Source organism: Carassius auratus, linkage group LG30F (genome assembly GCF_003368295.1).
Source record: "Carassius auratus strain Wakin linkage group LG30F, ASM336829v1, whole genome shotgun sequence".
Taxonomy (NCBI): domain Eukaryota; kingdom Metazoa; phylum Chordata; class Actinopteri; order Cypriniformes; family Cyprinidae; genus Carassius; species Carassius auratus.
Genome location: NC_039294.1, coordinates 4,804,387 through 4,828,427, shown reverse-complemented (window position 1 = coordinate 4,828,427; position 24,041 = coordinate 4,804,387). Strand labels below are relative to the sequence as shown.

The window sequence follows — 24,041 nt, the reverse complement described above, 5'->3', positions numbered from 1 at the left end:
CCCCTTTTGATTTTGAGGTGGAATAACCCAGACATGTTTTTAAAATGTTTCATATTTTCTCCAAATACAGGCAGTACAGTACCTGACATTAGCAAGTGGTCCAGTGCTCTCAAAGTTGGCTTTGGATTCAGGTTCATCACTGGAGGATTTGCGGGTATCAGAATATGAAGAGACGCTGTTAAAACGCACCTTGTACGTCCTGAGGGACAGAAAGAGAGAGAGATTTTGTGTGTGTGCGTGTGTGTGTTTATGTGAATGGTTCCAGCATATAGAAGCGAGAAGAGATGCATGTATCGTGTTAATGTGTGTGCCTTTTGCATATACTGTATGCAAGACTCTGTGTAGGTGTGTCAACTAAAACACTGAAAAAAAATAATTATGGGAAAGCAGATGGGTGGGAGGACGAGAAGAAAATCACTCGCTCGCGTCTCCACATACTCACTTTCTGTCCTCTACGCTGGTGGTGGGATGTCTCATCTCCATCAGTGCCGCACCAAATTTCTGTAGAGTGGAAAAGGGGAGAAAGAAAAACAGGAGTGAAGTTACTGGCCCTTCCCACATGTTCTCAATCACAAATTCAAACAGGACCAGCCAGCATAATGCAGTTTCTCGAATGTACAGCATATGTGTGAAGTCCTTTATCATCATGGTGAGAACATTCTGTTGTGTTGTGAAGTGCTGACAATTTGATTCAAAGCAAAGCAAAATGATTGATGTGCACATTGAAATACTAGCGCGCTAAAGCAAACATCTACTTTAATAACTCACCTCTCCGTTCTCCGGAGGGTCCCCATTGCCAAACGTACTTGTCACCACTAACACAAGCGTCTCGTGTTCCAAGTCGACGGTGTCATATTCATCCATGGACGTCACCTGCAGGATCAAATAATATAGCATGATACATATGACCACTCGCTTGTGCTGCTACATCTAAACGATTTTAGAACGATCACAAACCCTAAGAGTTACACTGGTCTGTTTGAGCAATGGCAACTGAAGTAGGGACCCAAGCATTTTCTTGAACGGAGTTAAATTATTTCCATATGAAATTAATTCTTTGTGAAGCCAAACACTCAGGAACTCTCGCAATGCAAATGCCATTCCACAAAACAAAGGGCTTTGATCACTTTTGTGAAGCCAAACACTCAGGAACCCTCGCAATGATCTGATCAGATAGGAAGATCTAGAAGAACGACCATTTGCGCTTTGGTCCCTTCACCCATCTTTCCCCCCTGGGTACATGGTCCAGGTCACTAAAAGTTCACAGAGAAATGCCAAGAACTTGGCAGAAGTTGCTATGCACACATAAAACATTTACTATATCTTTAGGATTCATGATCGTAAACTTTTCATGTTTTGAGTCATTTTAAAGGTCTTTGTGTGATTGGTAAATTGGTCTCAATTTCACAGTAGCCATTTATATTAGGAGAAAGATTGAAAAGGTTTGTAGAATTGTGTTCTGCTGAGGAGGTGGTGTGTTCCACCTTAGGGGTCTGTGAGAATTTTTTATCTCCAGCTAAGTTTGACTCTGATGTGATCAATGGAACCTAAAGAACCAAAAGATCTTTCATGATTTTACAGATGATTTGAAGATTTCTTTGTTGTCTGGTCTGAGTATTTAAGGGAAGTGACAAAACATTATGGGGCGATTCTGTAGTCAGATCAGCCCATAGAGTGGAGTGTATTTCACATGCTCCATTTTCATCCACTTTCACACTGCCAGTGATTACCCAAAATATGTGGGTGCATTCACACACAACCCGTAAAGGTCCCGTAAAGACACGTGACACCAGGGTGTGACGTGTAATGTACGAGTCGAAAATGCTAGGCACGTTAGGTTGCTGTTACACGTGTGACTATGTTAAATTTGTTTGTCTCCTGCGTGGATCACTTGGCCGTTCCCCATATGGCTACAGTGTCTATGTGCAGGAGCAAGGTTGCCATGTGACTACAATGTGATTCACAATTGCATCCTTTCTAAACTGGCTTCTAATTGTTTCATTATGTAATTGGCATTATACAGTTTTACCTGACTAATAATAAAATTTTATATTTGTTTTTAGTTTTTTTAGTAGTAGACTATGAACCTGTGAGGAGGCTTTTGTTATCCCAAATCTACGGCCAGGGTCAAACTGAAGGCTCGAGAATGATAGGAGCAGTAGGCTCGTCATCTGAAACCTTCTGATTTCTGCTTATGGCTGCTGTTAGCAAGATGTATGGGAAAAGACTAAATAAAACAGTAGGCAGCTGGCGAAGCATGTATAAGTCTACCTACACCCTCTGACTAGCATCAGACTGGCAAGTTTGTGATCGTAAGATCCACATAAGGCTAACGTGAGACTTAAAGAGACATTAGGTCCCCAGTGAAAAGATAACTGAAAGTATAGTGAGTTTTTAAATAGAAACATTGTCTAAATTCTGTGATCACTTAAAACTGGAGTCAGATTTTACATGGAGCTATACTAAAATGTACACTAAATCCTGATAAATTCAGAAGCGCAAGTAAAAGACTGAATATGCATTAGACCTTTGACCAGGCCACTGGATTCTGCTTTTTGGGCCGCCGGATGGATTCTTACAGTCTATCACTCAGAATATTGCTATTGTGGATGTACTTTCTTGACTTGGAACAGTAGCAACCACCTAAAACATTCAAGGATCACAGTGGCCACTTTTGCACCAGCAATCATGTTATTTGTAGTGTATCATTAAAACATATAAAACGCTTCATCCACTAGACATGACCATTTTCAAAAAGTTATGGTATTAGATCTGTGTTTGGAGATTTTCGGCAATGTTTTCGAGTGAGAGAAATCACACAATGTGCATTAAGAATGGGAGGCACGTTATCTCTTGATCCTAACATACAGCCAAAAGGGGTGTAGAGGTAATGAACAGTTCGTACGGTGCCTAACGAGCAGCTAATGCGCCATGATACAATTAAGAGAAAAGACGCATCAGTGCGTGTGGCAGGGCGAACGCCTTCAGGACATGAGGAGAGAAAGAGAAGCGATATATCTGCGTCATCTGCATGTAAATCACCTAATAACCAGTGCACATGAACAAGATTGATTATTCTACTAGATTCTAAAAATAACTTTGCATTTAACTGCTATCCCAAGGCAAAATACATGATCAACCCAATGTTTTATACGTCACATAACTTTAAGTGTAATGGGATCTAATCTTAACCTACAGCTCAATGCCTGCCCAAGTTGATTCTTGGCATGGTGTTGGAGGAAAATAAATTGTGGCAAAAAATGCATCTGTGCAAGCCATCGCATAGCACGCCTTGGTGTGAAATTAGCTTTCTCATTCTGCAATCTGCAGTCTTGAACTGAAAGGGAGATTTTGGTTGTGAAACTAAGGGGATACACGTGTCTTGCATCAATATTATTTGTCATGTTGTTTACATCAATGCTTACATGCAAATCCACTAAAGGCATTCATTGGGGATTAATAGAAGATGGGAAGGGTTTTAAGAATCATGCAGAGATGTCAATCTATTATGTGCGGTTTAGGAACAACGGGCTTACCTTGGCATCAAATGCATGCTTGAAAATCTCACAAAGCGTTTTTGCATAGTCCTGCGACTTCCCAGTTTCTGTGGCAAACAAGATGGTGGCTTTGACTCTCTTGGCCATGGCTTGTCCCATGAGTTTGGCGGAGAATTTTACAGCCCTGCAAGTTGCACAGAAACATGTTAGCCACAAGAAGAGTTGTTGCAACAAATGGGTTAACTTTATAGTTATTGAACTGAACTGAATCAACACTGAATTGCCTTGAGATGAATAATGACACCATCGGCAAAAGTTTTTCAGAACAAACTGTTACAAGCTTAAAAAACATCATGAATCTTAGAATATTATACTTTAGGAAACAGGCAGACATTCAGCTGAAAAACGGTAACTGCAAGTTTAAAAATTTAAGAAATATGTACTGATGTTGGTTCATGTTCCAATATATCAATACATACGTCGGGTGATATTCGATTTTTAATATCTTAGATGCTAAATCTTTTGTTCTTGTGATGATCGGCCCAAAAGAGACGTCACAAGTATTTTCATTGAATAAAAGCCTGATATAGTTTATTGTGCATCTAAATGTCCATAATAATAATGGAAAAGTAAACATAATGACCGACTTTAAATTATAAACAAGCCTGGAATATGCGGGGACTGCTTATTCAGACAGATGAAATATACGCTCTTACAATCATACATATTACAATTCAATCACCATAAACACTTTTATAATTTAACAGTGCTTTAAAACATGCAGTGCTCACATTTATCTAAACCACAGGCTTCTGAAGTTAAGCTAATTCTAAGTTGTATCACAGTTATTGCTTTAGGACCTTTAAAAATGATCATTAAGAGTTTTCTTGTAACATACAGTACAGTACAAGATATTTAAGTCTTTTTATGACCTTTAATTTGATCTAAATGTATTTTAGACATTTTAAGACTTTAAGGACTTGCGGGTATCCTGAAGCTTTATTCTTTTAAAGATGCTTTACAGCAGAATATGAATTTGTTCTTGAAGTATGCATAACTGATCTGTTATTTCACTGTTTGGCTTTGAAACAAATCTGTTTTGTACACTCTCCGAAAAAAAATGTACAAAAGCCATCTCTGGGGCGGTACCTTTTTCAAAAGTCACACCTTTGTACCTAAACATGTTAGTCCCATTAAGGTATATATTAGTACCTAAAGTGTACATATTAGTCCCTAAAAGGTACAAAAGTCTGCCTTTTGAAAAGGTACTGCCCCATTGACAGCTTTCGTACCTTGTTTTCGGAGAGTGTACAAAGCACTATATAAATAAAGGTGACGCGACTAAAAATCTCATCGGTTATGATAATATGCAACAGCGTTCCTGAAGATGATCTCTTTCACCACCTCTCAGCGAGAGTTCAACACACTGACAGACACTTCCCCACTCATTTCCGAGACCACAATCACATAAACGTAGCTACAGTATATCCTGCGGGCAATTACTGTAATAGCTCAGAGGCTGAATGTTGAAGGGACACTGAAAGAAACCTGATTACACCTGAGTGTGATTCAGTGAGTTAGACTCACGCTATTCTCAGCATAATAACGAGGAATATATGGTGGAAAGCACTCTTAAACAGCCATTAACACAACCGCCTGCTGAAGTTCTCAGGCTTCAGGTTATAATTACAACAAAAGGCTGCAGATAGGTCGAGCGCTGCAGACAGCCAGCCTTCATAAGCTCATAGGCACCATACAGGTTAAACTCAATGCACACTTTGTGCTCGAGACAAAAACAAACAGCAGAAGGTCTCGAGCTCTTCACCCACTCACTTGGCAAGTTTCTTGAATCCAATTGCTCTTTTCTTTGTGGGCGTCCCATTCACCCCTTTCCACACGTGAGTGTTCCACGGGTCAGGCTTGACAGTGAAAGAAAGAGAGAGAGCAAGAGAAAGAGAACTGTAGGCTGCTTTGTGATCAAGTGATTGTAACAGAGTTCTACAAATATTCCTAAAACCCAGTTGTATATGTACTATTTTATCATTTAAAAACAAACATTTCTTTTTGTGAAATGATTTTCTTGAAATGTGTTTGTGCTTAGGGTGACCATCCGTCCCGCGTAGCGCGTGCGCGCACAGCGTTTGAAGCCCAATTCATGCGTCCCACAAATTGAGACGGTGTCACGCGTAATCAATGCTTGCTCAAAAAAAGTAGGTCGCTCATCTATATCTGGAGTCCCCAACCCATCGATCGCGGTCGACAAGTCGATCTTGGAAGCATTTTAAGTAGAGGTGGGCATAGATTCATTTTTTTAATCTAGATTAATCTCACTGTGATCTTAAAATTAATCTAGATTAATCTAGATTAATCTAGATTAAAATGGCTCATTAGAATTCTGCCGAAGGCATTCAGAATATGTGTTACCCAAATAAAATTGACAAACAGTAAGTCTTTGAGAAGGGGTTTTAAAGCTAGGTGGTGCATTAGAAAGGGGGCTCATCTCCTGTTTCCAAAATGTATCACAAAGTGCTTGAAAAAGCTGTAAACTAATTCCACGTTGCACAAGGTGCAAACAACATTACTCCTGTTTCACACCAATGTTTAAGTTTTTTTTTTCAAGTTTGTAGGTGTCAAGGTACATAAACCAAATAATAGCACTGGATAATCTTCAAAGTAAAAATGAAATATACAATCAAACCTACATTTATTCAGACACCTTCAACATTTCTCACAGTTTTGCTATATATATCAAAAATTATATCTGGTTTCTGAATAATTTTTGGTTTGACTGTTAAAACTACAAAGAAATTCAGTCAAGAGCAGTGAGTGATTTTCATTTTCATTTTCTTGGATTAACATTACAGCAGCCAGTAGCTAAATTAGGCGCGGTCACTTTAAGAGACCATGAGCGCATCCAATATAATACACATCCCATTTTTTTCCTCAACTGTTTACTTTCACTTAAGAAATAACTGACAACTAACTGTTTTTTCGAGCATAATTTCCAAGGTGGATATTTTGACATATTTTGTATGTATTTGTCGGCACAAGAGCAAAAATAAGCAAATTCGATGTTCTAGACGCCTTTCTCTGCGTGAGCCCTAAACACCAGAACACCGTGGTGTTGAATTGGGCTCTTTCACATCTTTTTGTTTGTTCAAACTGCGATTTGCATTTGTTCGTTCGGGTGCAGGAGGAACTTCGAGGTGAACTTCGCAGAAGAGAGCTCGGTTCAGTGTCGCTGTCCGTGATACGCGGCTCTCTCTCGTGCGCACCTAACTGCACGCGCTACTCTGTTCAGCTTTTCCGCGTCTAGTTTTTGGATGCTTTAATGTTTAAATCGACAAGTGGTACGGCTTAACAACACGTGAGAAAGATAAGCTTTCATGACGATGAGCAGCAGTGGCCCGTCAACTGTCCTGAGCATCTTTTTAGGCTGTCCTCAGCGAGTCAGTTATATAAAATATCAAGGTGAAAGTAATCATAGCTTGCTTAGTATAGACCCAGCTCCCAACCCAACTTTGAGAATAGATTAACGGCGATATTATTTTTATCGCCCGATAAGAGTATTCGCGTTAACGCAGCACGTTAACGCCGATAACGGCCCACCACTAATTTTAAGTCAATCGCGAAGAATTTTCAAAATCTGAGAAAAAAAGGTGCAAGCCTCCGCTGACTGCATGATTGTTTTAGGCCTGTAATTGATTGATTATTGAGGTAATAGGGATGGCACGGTTCGCTGAAAAAAAAACCTGTTTCTGTTGATGCATGCGCATTCTGGCTTCCCAGACATTACAAAAACATGAGAGAAAAAAAAAAAAACCCTGGATAAATCATTCACTCTTGTTCAACGCGAATGCTGTGTATAAGAAGTAATTTATTCTTAAAGTGAATAAATTGTAATGAAATATTAATAAAATTAAATAGCTAAAGTAAATCGTAAGTGGAAGTGCATTTGTCGATTCTGTCATAAGCATACAGTACATCAGCAATTACACATGTTTAGGGGAATAGGGCATTATTAATATACCATGTAAGGTGGTATGTGCTAGAAATGGGTAAACCACTAAAAGTGAGTATGCCCATGAGGTGGGGGCAGTGTCCCACATTGTCCCTCAGAAACATACCCCTTGTCCCCCCTCGGGCTTATTAGCAGGTGGTCACCCTATTTGTGCTTGTTTCTTTATAATAGATGCTACCTTGATTACCTTACCTAACACAATTACATCCATCCAATCCAATTATGGCTTAAGAATTAAAATCATTTTGAGGTCACCTTACCATTACAAAGTAAAAAAATATTTTCGCTATTTGCAAATTAACAAAAAGTTTGATTGTATATGATTGTACTCATATCATATAAATGTAAACTGGACAAAAGACATACCTGGTACTCAAAAGAAGGTGTGAGGCGATAGTTGAGCATTTCCTGGTGGAAAACAGGTGTAATGCTGCCTGACATGGGCGGCACTATCCAAACCCAGTCACCCGGACAGCCTCCCCTCACTCTGTACTCGTTCTCCATGTGCTTCATGAAGGACTCTGTGGCTGAGTGATGGTCCACTATGGTAACCTTTGACATCTACAAGGAAAAATTGGAAAGAGTGAGACCAGATCAGACCAGTAGACTACCAGTAAACTAAAGCTAGTCAAGCAGCGCCTCATGTAAAAAATGCACTATAAAAAACAGATTCTTAAAACAAGTAAACAATGAAAAGTTACATATTTTATAGTTAAAGATGATAGTTTTTGAGTTTACTTAATATTCTAAAGAATTTAAAGAAAAGTTTTTTTTGTGTTTAAATGTAATATAGTTTATAATTATTATTGGTAACACTTTACAATACAGTGGCACTAATATGCGTTAATTCATGCTATGAATAACATATATAACTGAAGAAAAATAAACCATTTATTAATAATTACTACATCAGCAACAAATGAACATTATACATGATTCATAGATTAAGTAATCAATAAACTGCTATTTGTTAAATGTGACATTGTATTAATTCCCTAATAACATATTATATTAACTAATAGTGTAAACTTTTGTGTTAATTACAATGCACCAATGCCATGCATTCCAACTTCCATTTGTTTGCTTTAATTAATCATTAGCTAATGATTAGCAACGATATCATTACTGTATGTTATGACTTTACTTGCATGACTAACTAATCCCATAACCACAATGATACATTACTTAACAATTAGTAAATAGTTCTGTGCCTTAACAAATAAAGTCATAGACAAGCTCTCTGTATCCCAGCATACAAACAGCAACACTTGCATGCATTCTTATTTATCTAGTGATCCTTAATGCAGCATGTTAATGTAAGTCAATACATCTTACAATTAAATCCACAGATTGGCTTGTATTGCAGCACATCTAGTTTTCAAAGTAGATTTAATTGTTATCTGCCATTGTTTCGACTCCATCCGCAATTATGAAAGATAAGAAAACTGAGCACAGCCACTTACTAACGTCTAATTAGTTTATCAGTGTTGAAACGGTTCCGCAAAAGCCTTTAAGAAAGAAATAAGCCTTGTGGGTAAACAAACTGTAGGGGGTGTGCAATAAATATCAATAAAAATAAAATGTTACAGTAGCTTTCAGTTAAATGTCCAAGGTGCTTATCTCTAATAAATAGAACAGAAGGGATTCCAGCTTTTGATTTGTGAAAGCCGGTTTAGGCTTTGTTCGCTTGCATGAGTCTTTATGAATGCTGCATGATTGTGAACGCAGGGATTTCGCTCTAGGAGAAGCTGTGTAAAGAGATGAACAGAAAAAAAAAATGATATACTGGCAAAAATACATAAACGTGACTGAAAATAAGACTAGTGTAAGATTACATGTGGGTGAACCTCACAAAGCTTTTCAAAACCTTGTCTGGGTTGAGTTTGACAACTAATTGAAAGAAAGAAAAAAATAAACATTTATTTATATATAGAGAGCCTAAGAAATACTGATTATGATTTTATTTATTACAGTATTATATCTATGTGTGTGTTTATTTGATTATTTATATTCTTTTAATTAATTAATTGTTTATTGTTAATCTCCAGACAATCCTGACAATTCAAGTATCAGACTTAATTTTGATGAAAATAAAGCCACATTGTCTAAACTCTACATGGTAATTCAAATTAGGCTGTATCTTAAGATTTTGACATTTTTATTATTATTAAATTCTCCCATCCATGTGTGCTCAGCCCACCTGGAAACTATAAAGGACTGCAATGTTGATCTCCACCAGTGCCTGGTCCTTCCACAGAGATGAAGTCTTCCTCGTGTCCAGCCCCATCATTGTAGCTACTTCCTGAAATGAAGGGAATGAATCATACTGTACACATAGACTATTCATACTGTAATCTCTCAGGATCTGAACCAAGGTGATCAGCCTCTATAGATCCGGAAGATCTGGAGCTACCGTAAGTCTCTCTAAAAATACATTCTATATTTAAAATCCTGGACACACTTAACATGAATATGTTTTAAAAAGCCTTCTGAAAGCTGATTCTTAAATGTTTTTAAATTATATTTGATAGACATATAACATTCGATGGGTTTATAATAACATGAAGGTGATTGAATGATCTTATAGATTATAGGACATATTTGAGTATATATTTATATATGGTAAAGCAAGCTGATTATATAGGCGTTTATTGCCTTTTAGAAGTTAAAACTGTAAGTGAAATTATTTTGTAGTATAAAGGGAATGTGGAAGAGAGATTTTAATACTGAACGAGTAACATGTAATGCAGTCTGGGTTCAAACCAGGGGCGTAGCCATCTTTTCAGAAGTGAGAGGGACAGAAATATATATATATACAGTACAGACAAAAATTTTGGACACATCTCATTCAAAGCGTTTTCTTTATTTTCATGACTATGAAAATTGTAGAGTCACACTGAAGGCATCAAGGGCCTTATATACAGTATATATACTGTACTGTATATACACACACACACACACACACACACACACATTACAATAGAACATTTCTGTAATCTATAGCCGACCAGTCAACAGTTTTTGAAAAGTAAGATTTTTTATGTTTTTAAAGAAGTCTCTTCTGCTCAACAAAGCCTGCATTTATTTGATCCAAAGTACAGCAAAAGTTTTTAAAGTTTTTACTATTTAAAATAACTATTTTCTATTTGAAAATATTTTTAAATGTAATTTATTCCTGTGATCAAAGGTGAATGTTCAGCATCATTACTCCAGTCTTCAGTGAAATCAAATCATTCTAATAGGCTGATTTGCTGATTATCAATATTTAAAACTAAATTACTTTTTTTCAGCATTCTTTGATGAATAGAAGGATCCAAAGATAAGCATTTATGTAAAATAAAAAGCCTTTGCAACATTACATTCAAATATATTTATTATATATATTATTTTGCAAAATAAATTATAGATATGAATACTTTTATTTAGCAAGCTTTAAAATATCAATAAATAACATTTTGAAATATATTCAAATAGAAAACAGTTATTTAAAATAGTCTAGTAAAAATATTTCAGTTTACTGTTTTGCTGTACTTTGGATCAAATAAATGCAGGCTTGGTGAACAGAAGAGACTTGAATGGTAGTGGATACTATAGGCAACTTTAATTATTCTCTAATTTCTAGCTTTAATTTGCTTAGAAATCTCTAACTGCTTGACAATAACAAATAATAATAATTTTTTAATATACTACAAACGTCCCTAGGTTACGTATGTAACCGCTGCCAGACTACCAAACCCCTGCCTAGTGTGTATCCGAAGAGCACAGCTAGGACGAGAGGACAGAAGAGCCAGGAGCGGCTCGCATATCGAGATTGTAAAATCTGGCGAATGTAGAGGGCGTGGACCACCCCGCAGCATTGCAGATGTCCAAGAGGGACACACCTGCTAAAAAGGCCTTAGAGGCAGCCATACTCCGCGTAGAGTGAGCCTTGGCTCCCAAAGGAAGGGGAAGACCAGAGGACTCATAGGAGACGTTGATAGCCTCGACTATCCAACGACTAAGGGTCTGCTTAGAGGCAGGAGAACCCTTTTTAGGAGGACCGTAGCATACCAGCAGTTGGTCAGACTTTCTCCACAGGGCAGCTCTGTGGATGTATGTGTCCAATGCTCGCACTGGACACATACAATTTAGCTTCACCTGGTCTGGCTTCCGAAAGGGAGGAGGACAGAAGGCCTGCAGTACGACAGGTTGTGGTGTGACAGAGGGAACTTTAGGAATGTAACCCGCTCGAGGGTATAGAAATGCTTTGGCCATACCAGGGGCAAAGTCTAGATAGTTAGGGGCCACCGAGAGGGCCTGAAGATCTCCAACTCTCTTTAGAGAGGTAATAGCCAGTAATAGGGCAGTCTTAAGTGTCAGATGTCTGTCTGAGATTTCTTGAATTGGCTCGAATGGAACTTTGCAGAGAGCCTCTAACACCACAACCAAATCCCATGGGGGAATACGGGACCGTACTGGAGGTCTCAGCCTCAGTGCACCTCGGAGGAAACGTGTAACTAGGGGGTGTCTACCCAGTGACTGATCACTGAAAGGGACGTGGTAAGCAGCTATGGCCGCCACGTACACCTTTAAGGTGGAGTGGGTTAACCCCGCAGAGAGCCTAGCTTGTAAAAACTCCAGAACTGTACCAACTGGGCAGTTAACAGGGTCAAGGTGGCGATCTCTGCACCATGAAGTGAAGAGTTTCCACTTCAGGGCGTACAGTTTCCTCGTGGAGGGAGCTCTGGATTGGAGTAGGGTCTCAACAACCTCGGTTGAGAGACCAGCTGCTAACAGATGTGCCCCCTCAGGGGCCACACCCACAGCTTCCACAACTCCGGGCGAGGGTGAATTATTTTGCCCTGCGCCTGAGAGAGTAGATCTGTCCTGATCGGAATCTGCCATGGAGAGCCGTCGAGGAGAGAAATCAGATCTTCGAACCATACTCGGCCCGGCCAGAACGGGGCTACTAACAACAGACGGACCCCGTCCCGGCGTACTCTCGCCAGAACTCCCGGGAGCAGAGCGATGGGGGGAAAGGCATACAGACGAAGCCTCGGCCAAGTCTGTGCCATGGCATCTAGTCCCAGTGGAGCTGGGTGAACTAGAGAGAACCAGAGGGGACATTGCGATGTCTCTCGAGTCGCGAAGAGGTCCACCTGAGCTTTGCCAAATATTTGCCATATCTGCTTCACCACCTCGGGATGAAGCATCCATTCCCCGGGCCTCGGCCCCTGTCTCGACAGCATGTCTGCTCCCACATTCAATCGCCAAGGAATATACACTGCTCTTAGCGAGAGGAGTTTGCCCTGGGACCACAGGAGGATCTGGTACACCAGCTTGTACAAGGGGCGTGAACGCAGACCCCCCTGGTGATTGATATAAGAGACTACCACTGTGTTGTCGGTGCGCACTAACACATGACAGCCTCTCAGGTCTGGGAGGAAATATTTTAAAGCTCGATATACTGCTAGCATTTCTAGACAATTGATGTGCCATGTCAGATGGCGACCACTCCACAGACCGCGGGCAGGGTGGCCACTCATGACCGCACCCCAACCGGTGAGAGACGCATCTGTCGCTAGCGTTACACGGCGACCAAGAGCTCCCAACACCGGGCCCTGATTCAAGAACCAAGGTTTCTTCCATATGTCTAAGGCACGAAGGCATCGCCGCGTGACCTGAATAGTTCGGAAAGGATTTCCCCTCGGGGAAAACCCCTTGGTCTTGAGCCACCACTGAAGGGGCCTCATGTGCAGGAGACCAAAAGGTATCACGTTGGACGCAGCTGCCATGAGCCCTAACAGTCTCTGAAACTGCTTCACAGTGAGTGACTGGCCTTCTCTGACTCTCTTGACTGATGTGAGGATCGACTCGATCCGAGCAGGAGACATATGTGCTTGCATCGTGGTCGAATCCCATACTACGCCTAGATAGGTGGTTCTCTGAACAGGAGAAAGTACACTCTTCTTGGCATTCAGTCTCAAACCCAGCTCCCCCATATGGGCGAGAACGACACCTCGATGTCGAACCGCCATCTGCTCTGATTGAGCTAGGATCAACCAATCGTCGATATAATTTAGAATGCGGATGCCCTGCATACGGAGGGGTACCAGAGCCGCATCTACACATTTCGTGAACGTGCGGGGTGAGAGTGCAAGGCCGAATGGAAGTACTCGATATTGATAAGCTTTACCCCCAAAAGCGAACCTCAGAAACTCCCTGTGTTGTGGAAGGATGGATATGTGGAAGTATGCATCTTTGAGATCTATCGTGACAAACCAGTCCTCGGATCTGATTTGAGCTACAACCTGTTTGACAGTAAGCATTTTGAACTTCAGTGACATAACTGAGAGGTTTAACTGACGTAGGTCTAAGATCGGACGCAACCCCCCATCCTTCTTTGGAACTATGAAATACCGGCTGTAGAACCCGGATTCCCTGTCTAGAGGAGGGACCACCTCAATGGCTTCCTTCCTTAATAGGGTATTCACTTCTTGTTCCATAACCAGAGCCTGCTGGGGGCCGACGACTGTCGGTGTAACCCCATTGAATCTCGGCGGTGGACGGCCGAATTGAATAGCATAGCCTCTTTCTACTGTGTGCAGGACCCATTGAGATACATTTGGCAGAAGTTTCCACGCTGCTCGAAAATGTACTAAGGGAATCAGTCTCTCGAGACTGATCTCTGGTGTAAGAGGCCCCCGAAGGGGAGGCGAGCTTCCCAGCTCCGCTACGCTAACGGGCGGAAATAACTGGGAGGGACGCTCGCGGGAGACCACTGCGCCCTGAAACACTGGCAGGGTTGGCAGACCGGCCTCCAGAGGGTACCGGGGAGAGGCGGGCACCGTATAATGAGGTGGATACCGCTCTGACCCCGTAGGGGCTACCCTCGAGGTCACTGGATTTATGGCGTCAGGACCTCTTTGTCGAGGACTTCCTAGCTTCGATAACTGTACGAAGATCAGATTTTATTCTAGGAGCCCCCGACTCAGAGCCTCGGTCCCGGCGCGGGGGAGCACGAGTGGCGACGCTCAGCTTTTGAGCCTCGCGGTATGAGGAGCCTGCTAGTGGCGTGAGTATCTCCCGTCCAGATAACCCACAAGAGCGACGAGGGAGGAAACTCTGGAACGCCGCCGCCTGCTTACGGGCCTCCTGGAACCTGTCGACGACAGTATTGACTGTGTCGCCGAACAGGCCCGAGGCTTGGAGCAGGGCGTCCAGGAGGCAGAACCTGTCACGGTCTTTAATTTGGGACAGGTTCAGCCATAAATGCCTCTCCACGGCCACCAAGGCTGCCATAGACCGCCCAATCGCGCGAGCGGTCTCTTTGGTGGCGCGGAGGGAGAGATCAGCGGTCCGTCTAAGCTCTGCAATATCGTCGGACTTGATCCCCTCTCCCTCGTCTACATCTCTCAGCAGGTTGGCCTGATATGCTTGAAGGATGGCCATGGTGTGAAGGCACGCCCCTGCCTGACCTGCTGCCACATAGCCCTTGCCCACTAACGCTGATGTAGTTCTTAATGCTTTTGTAGGCAAGGCCGGAGCCTTCAGAGACGACGCCGAACCGGGTGACAGATAGCCCGCAAGCGTCTGTTCGACCCGTGGCATTGCTCTGTACCCACGCTCATCGAGCCCTGTCACATTCCCATAATACTGCGAATCAGGGCCGAAGAGACGGGTGGAATATGGGTGTTTCCACGACCTTGCTATTTCATCATGGAGGTCGGGAAAAAAGGGAAGGCTCCGGGCTGGAGGTGGTTGTCTGGGCCTGAGATACCGCTCATCGAGTTTACTTCTCTGCGGTTCATGTTTTTTCTGTGGGGGCCAGTCTATTTTTAACTTCTCGACTGCGCGAGTAACCACCTCCAGCAGCTCCTCATACTGGGGCGAAAGGGGTGGCGAATCCCTACCAACTGTCTCCACATCCACCTCATCAGACGAAGAGAGGTGGAGTGTCGACCCCTCGCCCTGGGGGGAAGAAACCGACGAGCGTGCTTCCGATCCCAGGGTTTGGGCGCCAGATCTAGCAGATGAGGAAGGAGATAAGGACTGGCCCGTCTCCATTCCCTCTGCCAGATCCACCTGCGAACCCCACGAGTGCAGCAGCCGCTCTGCCTCAGCAGAAGCGGGGCCAGAGCCGCGGGGAACGCTGGCGAAGGCTCCCTCCTCGAAGAGAGCCCTCCGGGATCGAAGCGTCCACATTGGCAATCGTTCACAATGCGGACAGAGCCGACTCAGCGTGCTTCGACCCCAGGCAAACCACGCATAAATCATGTGTGTCTCCAGCCGTGATGTAGCGCTGGCATGGAGGAACACACAGTTTATAGCGCGATTTGGTTTCGCCCTTCAAATGTCTCGTCTTAGCTTTAGACTTAGGCATCTTAGTTTAATAATACTGGACAGACAACAGTAAATAAGACTTACAAGACAGACTTATGAACATGCACACACAGAGCGCTTGCTGAAAGACGCGAAGCTGAGGCCAGCTGCGTGGCACGTGCCTTTATAGCTTCCTGGTCGCTACGTCACCCCGTCCGTGACGTCACGCTCTTCCATTGAACTGATTGCACACGATATTCAGAGTTGTTCTTGCCAAAGGCGTTCCCCAAAAGCGCTCGACGCAGCTCGAGTTCCCGAAGAGGAACACTTATTTATCACATAAGGCAGAATCGTTTCTATAGCCTACTGTAATAAATCTATGTCAATTAGCACTGTTTTGTTGATATACTGTATTTATCACCTGCTGGAGATGACTTGAAAAACCATATATTGTCGCAATCGTATATTAATGTCTTCGTGTTTCCAAACGTTTCAGTTATTCTGTCAAAACAACTCTTTTCATACAGCGATAGCTGGACGCTGTTGCCCATATTAGGAGTTTCCTGATATGAGTTTCTGCGCGAGAGCACGCTCCGGCTTCGAGGATGAATGAAACACACACTGCAGGAGTGTTAGCGTTTCTGGGTCCGAATAAAATATCAGGTCATGCGCAGACTATCCTGTCTCTTTGAGTTTAAATCTTTATTTATTCATACCAGCTCTTGAAAACATCTATGCGAACACATTTGACTGAAAAAGTGCGGGGGACGAATTTCCATGATATCAAAAGTGGGGGGGACACGTCCCCCGCGTAATCTACGCCCCTGGTTCAAACTGTGGTAATGCAGTATAAAAAGTACAACTTCTCAATGACCCCGGCCGGGGGGATTTATGGTATGGTCTGGTATGGTACCTCAAGTATGTTGTATCGAGAGCTGTCGCAGAAGTCTCTGACGCCGATCTCTGTCCCCATGTACCAGCCGCTGAAGGGGCAGGCGGTGAACTCCAGTCCCCCGATCTCTAACAGCATGTTCGACACCGCAGGAAGGCCATACCACTTTAGATTCAGCTCCTTAAACCATTCGAACCTAGACAGACACAGACAGCAGGACAGTCAGTAGTGAACCCAGCGCAGGGAGAAAAGTTGCATGCGGAAATGCTTTTCAGCGAAAGGTTCTTGAGGTTTATTTGCATAACATAATGTAGTCAGTAGAATATCTGGGCATATGCAGATGTACACCATTAAGCTTTTAGAGTATTCCATTTACAGTTTCCATCATAATTTCTCTGTAAGTAAAAGCGCACATAGTGAGCACTGCCAAAACTGTCATTATCTCTAAACTGGGACCTGCAGGTTTCTCAGGTGTTGCGCTAAGAGGCCAAATCCGCCTGTGTCTGTAATTAATGCTGTAAACACAAGTACTCTGGTGGAAAGGCTGATCCATGCAGAAGTTTTCACACAGTTATTGCACTAAACATGGCACCCATTATTGTCGCAGCATAATACAGCATTCAAACCCCCGAATAAACAATATGTAAATGCATCTCCTCTATTTACATATGTTTATTTGGCTAGTCATTTCTTTGAGCAGTTTGAAGCAAAAATGAGATTATCCAAATTCCCACAAATTAGTCACTAAAGACCAAAGTGTATAATAGTTATGAGATGCCATTTCCTAAGAATCTTTGACGTGTGCAGTTTGACTTCAGAATGGTAAAAAAAGAAACAACCACACATAAAACACGGGAACATTGATTATATAAAACAAGTATGTTTTAGCCATCCTTCAACACTGAATTCAAGGTTTATTTCAAAATCCTCAAAAATGCCTTAGCGATGAGTACATTTACTGAAGAGTAGCACCATGGTCATTTTCACTTACACTTTAAAAAGCTGTTTATTTTTGCACGTGGGAAGTATATGAGCCTGAGAGTATTCTGTTTCACTTCACCAATTTGGTAGAACATGTAGCTGAAAATGAAAAGTTTAACTTTTTCTGCAAGACTTTTGAGTTAGTAGCTATCAATGCTTAGTTTAATGGTAGCTCGTGCTAAATTCTTTTCAGTGCTGATTAATTTAAAATATATAGATTCATGATGGACAATTCACTCTTATCTAGACCTGTGACACAGAGAGTATCTCAGGACCCAAGTATCTGATCATCTGAGACACATCAGTGTCAAACTGACAGCGTTAAACAAGCAAATTGAAGCAGGTTCTGGAAAAAGGGCAAGATTTAAGCCAAATTAGCCCACGTTCCTGAATGTACGTGCATAAGAGGCAAGCTCTCAGCTTGAGTTCTCTGTTGCTATGCATCCTGAAGCTCTGCGCACAACAGCCTCTCTAATATGCGATTTCCCTTCGGTATGCACTGTATGACGCAGACTATTATCAGATTCTGGGTGGATGAACATTTGAGGTGCAAAGTGTTTTAAGAACTGCTGTGATTCAGTAATGTTTCTGAACAAACTTGATGAGCATCAGACTGAAACCCAATAAAACTCTGCAATATGTTTGCTTCCTCTTACTTTGGATGTGTGATGGGAACCTCAAGCACAAGATCACCAGGAATCTCAAAAAGCTCTGGATCGTTTCCATTGGCTTGGAGAAGAAGGGGCAAAACGTCAAAACGGCTTTTTGGAGCTTTCCATCCTTGCTGTATACAGATCTACAAGTCAAAACCAACATTACAGTTGTTTTTTATTTTATTTATTTATTTTTTTGGAATATGTTAGTTGGTCAACAAGCTAATGACCATCTTGGACCTGCTTAAGTCTTGTTTAAGTCTGCTAGAAACCAGCTACCAGGATTTTGCATGTCAAAAATCAACTCAAACACAATTAACATTCAACCCAGTGATAACAAGAAATGATGTCACAAAATATGTTTATCTTTTTTAATTAATCAGTTTGATTCTTTATTTTTTCAACATGCTTCATTCGATATGTTAGCAGGTGGCTTTTTTTTTATGCCTGTGACTCTGATAATCGAAGCTATTGTAATGTAGCTTCCCATCTCACCTCTGTAAGCTCCACCGAAGCCGGATCTCCGAGAATTGATCCATCTGGCTGCTTGTAGCCTGCGTACCGGATCAACTGGCTGTTCCACACCCGGAAGTCATGCTTCTCATCTGTCCTCTGGGGGAAGATGGTAATAGCCGATCTGCACATCAGAGACAAGGAGTAATGCTGAGATCCCTCTGGTGAATTCATACTTCAAATCCTCCAAAACAGGCAGTTTTTACAGACTTGTGTGACTCTTAATTTATGTCTGTTAAATCAAACCAGTTTTATTTGTATAGTACTGTTCACAGAACAGATTGTTTCACAGTTGCTTCACAGTTGCATATAGCAGATTAGAGCTGGGAAATAATATATGTTGTATTTTGCAACATGTGTCTTGCTTTGCTGGTTCTTTCTCTCTCTTTTGTCTCACCCTTTATTTCACAGGATTGGATCCTAGGAAAGCGATCTCCAGATCTGATCTTCCACTGATCTTTCTCCTGTTTTTCATTAGATAAGGCGTTAGATTAACATATTGGATTTTTATTTTATTTTATTTTGTTATGGAATTTCGTCTTTTCTGTTAGGTGCTAGCTTGGTGTTTGTTTGTTGTTTTGGCCTTGCTCACCCCTGAAACTGTGTACTGAAATTTGAGCCCCTGAGAAAGTCTCTGCACACCCCTGTATAGTTTGGGTTGATTTTAATAACTTCAATGCACTTTAAATGTTCACCAAGAACTAGGAAAATACAAGTATTGCATCAGGGCTTGGTATCAGCAGATGCTCAATATTCGGTGACCTGGATCAGATCGGGACATCCCTAATATAAACAATCATGAATTTGAGAATTAGAATTTGTATAGTATATATTGCTTTTATTAGAGGTTACACTATGTATGCAGTATTTAAGGTGCTTTTGAAATAAAACTACCTGTTCCACAAGCAAACATAATCATGCTTCATTGCTGAAAATACATCACTGACGTTCGACAATATGCTAAGAGCATAAAGTGTCAGTCCAACTAATCTAAATAACAAGCCCCGTCACTCTCAAAATACAACTCTGGATGAAATTTGGGTCACCAGTCTGTTTGAAAAAGCGCAGAGGAGCTTTTCTCCTTGCCTTGATTTGTTTATGTGCAGAAAAAGTGTGTAGGAGACCTCTTGTCATTTATTCTGGCAGGTACTGATGATGTAAGAAGCAAGCGCGGGGGCTTTTGACTTTATTAGAGTGTTTCCTCTCTTCTTGTTTTAATTTTCCCTTTCCTCACCCCTCTCTCACTCTCTCTGGCTCTAATCATTCTGTTAGACTGACGCTAATTAAACAGAACAGAGAGTAAGTGTCGTGTATGATTAGCTTTGTAACGTGGCAGCGGTGCCAGAGCTTGGCAATGCTGTGGCAGGTGCTGTACTGAGGGCTGTGGAGCAAGGTGACAAAGAGAGAAAGGGAACGCACACTTAGACAGGGAAGAAGGCAAGTCGTAGAGAAAAGGAGATGCAGGAAAAGACAGGAAGAGAAAGGAGCTAGTGAAAAATGGCCACACTAACCTCAGGTTTCCTTTGTTGGTGGCATATTTGATGTGGTTGCAGATGTAATTAAACATTCCATGAGCGGTTGTGCAATCTCGAGCATCGAACACCTCAAAAAGGAGAAATTCCTTATTAGGACACCTTATTTTCACATTATAATTGCATTTCAATAGACATCACACTGTTGTAGCTCTTGAAAAGATGAAGGGAACTGGTTTATGAAGGATAGCTTTTTGGAAGAAAAATCATGTAATATATATATATAAAAAACCACATACACAATACCTGTAGTTTGGACCACTGGATCCGTCCCACACAGCGAGCTGCATTTCTCCATGCATGTTTAGCCCCATAGATCAGCTCTGTGTCCTTCAACTGATACGTTCCCGAAGTTTCCATCTCTTTTTTAACCTCTTCTAGCCGGTCAACATGGGCCTTTGAGCCGCATCTGTTCAGACAGAAGCCAAACATATAAAAGCACATTAAAAAAAAATTAATTACAATTAGTAAATTATTAAAAAATTAAAATAAAATAAAAAATAAGTGCCGGGCAACGATTAATCGTGATTAATCGCATCCAAAATAAAAAGTTTTGTGTACATAATATATATGTGTGTACTGTCTATAATTATTATGTACATATAAATCCACACACATACATGTTTACATTTCAGAAAAATATGTTGTTAATATATGAAATGTAAATACATATAAATATTATCAATAATATTGATAACTTTATATATACATAATACATGTATACCAAACACACACAAATATTATATAAACAAAAACGTTTATTTTGGATGCAACTAATCACGATTAGTCGTTGCCCAGCACTAAAATAAATAAATTTATATTTTTGTCTTGAAAAAAATGAATGCATAAATTAATTTGAGATATTTGTTTTTGGAGAATATACTGTATACCGCATCTTGAATTAAGTGTACTTCTTTTACTCAGAATGCCCAGTTTTAAAGGAAAAATGTAAAAAAAATGGCAATGGATTAAGATCGCTAAACTTAATTCATAATATATTCTCTGAAAAAAAAAAAAAAAAATATATATATATATATATATATATATATATATATATATATATATATATATATTAAAAAAGTAAAAAAAAAAAAAATCTTTCTTACATAGTTTTGTTTGTCAAATAAATGATTTCATATTATTTTTAAATATAAAAACAAATCCGTCTTTAGTGCAAAAAATAAGACCATATATCTATAATTTAGTTTTCTTTCTTTATTAGTATGTTATGCAGTGATGAAGGATATGATACAGTGTGCATTAGATTTAAATTGTTCTCCTGCCTTTTGATTGATGTGTAGTACTGGTCAATAAAATCTGTTGCAAGCGGCAGCAGTTCCTCTTTTCTTCGGACTTCATCTGGTTTGCGAGTGTGTTGGTTTGGCACCATAACAGAGCCTATACAAACTTGCTCAGTGCAGATCGGAACCTGCAACAAAAAGCAACTAGCACAATAAAAAGACTGACTGTGTAAATCCAAACATGCTACATCACTCACGGAAATGTGCTACAGATAGCATTGTGCCAGTCTCGCACATATTGTGTTTGTAGGAGTGTAACTGCAACATCAGGAACAAGTTGATACAGCATTTCTGCTGTATATCAGAACTGGAGTTATGTCTGGGTGACTTCCTTTAATTACCACCATAAATTATAACATTTCAAAAGGGGCAGCACATTTGCATCCAAGTAGTATTTTTAGATAACAATTTTAGGTTACTTGTATGATGAAAAAAATTTAATTTTCTGGTAATTTCATCTACACCAATTTGTGTGTGTGTGTGTGATTTTAGCAAAAACTGCTTTCTTTTTCTTTTCTTTTTTTAAATGATACTATTGTGATTCCGGCACATTTCTGACCAAAACAGATCAACATAAATCTGGCCACATTTTATTACGATGGTTGTTTTACATATTGCAACAGTTTGGATTTGAAATGTTTGGAGTCCTACAAGATGATTAATGTTCTGTTACTTTTGAAAATGAGACATCACCTACATTAAAGCAACACAATAATGTTAACAAAAGCAATCGGAAGATAAAAACACTTTTGCTGAAGCAACCATGCCATTTTATCTTGTTTTTACAAATCTTTGAGCTCTTTTACTGTGGTTTACAAATTACTTTGGTAAATATGCTTTCATGTCATAGCGTAAATTGTAAAAATGAGTCTTTATTAATATATATTGCAATATTGCAACCAGTTAAAATGTTTACAGAAATGAAAATGTTGCTCACATGCTGCAAAAATTAATTGTCATGCAATAATACACTTTCTTATAATAATACAAAATGTATAATAATAATACATTTATTTTATATAGCGCCTTCCTGCTAATCATTTTATCATATTCGAATCTTATTTGAAATATGTGAAACCAACACACAGAGTTTCAGAATTGATTGTATATGCGTAATTCTGAATTTAAATCTTGCAGTTCATTTAGATATAAACTGTTGAGACAATCTTTCATAAGTAACGCATTCAATTAAACATGAAACCTAGAAGTAGAAAATTTAAATACTACATTTTTGTTAAAGATATTATTAACTTTTTTACAGTGTAGATTTACATGAATTTTCTAGATCTATTCTTAATATTATTGAAATACAGAACTGAAATTAAAAATAAAGTAACACTGTCCACTACCCTTATTAAAAGATTTGACATTGCCTTCAAACCGCATTAATTTTTCTAAAAGTGATCCGTCTCCAGATCATTACTTGCTCCAGCATATTATAACTTATGTATCCCATGTTTCCCATCTGTGGCATGTACTGGGACACCTGTGTGACTTTACCCAAACAAGAATGTATCCTAATGGTGCTTAGCACAAGAATGTTAAAAATAAAATAAAGATGTTCATTACATTCTTCACATTCACCCACCATAAGGGACTGTGAATGCAGCCATGCAGCTGTCATATTCTGTAGAGTTGGAGATGCAACCCAAAAATCCTTTATATTATAAAAAATGACACCATCTGTAATTAGCATCAATTAGCATGCAAAGCCAGCTCACGAAAGTGCACAGAAATTCATGACCCCCTCTTGGAAGGATGATTCAGATTTAGAGAGATGTTGAGAGTTCTGCAAACATGTTGTCTACAGCAAGAGACGAAGGCTAATTTTAAACCTCAGCTCATTTATGACATATGGATCCTATAGGAGCAGCAAAACTAGAAGCAAATGCTAATAACAAAAGTCAGTTCTAGTTCTGCATCATGTCAAAATGACCATAATTATGAGTTTTTGGCATGTAAAAAGGCTCATAGTTCTCCCACTATACTGTAGCGGCATAATGTAAAAACAACCAAAATGCCAGCAGCTAAAGTTAATTTGCTGGCAACCTCATTTTGATATGGCATTTTAATATAACCAGTCTATTTGGCAAGAAGTGAATTAAGGTAGCATTTTTCGGTCATTACCATTAAAGCAGCACTTGGATTTTGGCTTTAAGAGGAAGTTCCTCTTCTTCGAGCAATCATTCAAAATTTAGTTTGACAAATATTTTAATCTAAATTAATTTCTACTTCTTACACTTAAATTGTATTCAAAACAAACTGATTCATCAGTACTATTCAAATTCAGGAAAAATGTGGCAAAACTTAACAATAATTTGTTAACATGAATAAAGTCATTAACTAACAT

The 24,041-nt window shown here is 40.1% G+C and overlaps 1 protein-coding gene across 1 annotated transcript in view; it reads right to left on the bottom strand.

Moving 5' to 3' along the window:
• LOC113068104 (nitric oxide synthase, brain-like) overlaps window positions 1-24,041 on the bottom strand; it is a 56,219-nt gene that overhangs the window by 16,108 nt on the left and 16,070 nt on the right. The window contains exons 5-17 of the mRNA XM_026240701.1: window positions 21,674-21,819; window positions 20,637-20,799; window positions 20,370-20,461; window positions 18,841-18,982; window positions 18,349-18,488; window positions 16,733-16,907; window positions 9,719-9,820; window positions 7,885-8,079; window positions 5,331-5,416; window positions 3,537-3,681; window positions 769-873; window positions 443-501; window positions 83-199 (exon numbers count right to left, since the gene is read on the bottom strand). Coding sequence (XP_026096486.1) covers window positions 83-199; window positions 443-501; window positions 769-873; window positions 3,537-3,681; window positions 5,331-5,416; window positions 7,885-8,079; window positions 9,719-9,820; window positions 16,733-16,907; window positions 18,349-18,488; window positions 18,841-18,982; window positions 20,370-20,461; window positions 20,637-20,799; window positions 21,674-21,819 — 1,667 coding nt within the window. The remainder of the gene's footprint in view (window positions 1-82; window positions 200-442; window positions 502-768; window positions 874-3,536; window positions 3,682-5,330; window positions 5,417-7,884; window positions 8,080-9,718; window positions 9,821-16,732; window positions 16,908-18,348; window positions 18,489-18,840; window positions 18,983-20,369; window positions 20,462-20,636; window positions 20,800-21,673; window positions 21,820-24,041) is intronic.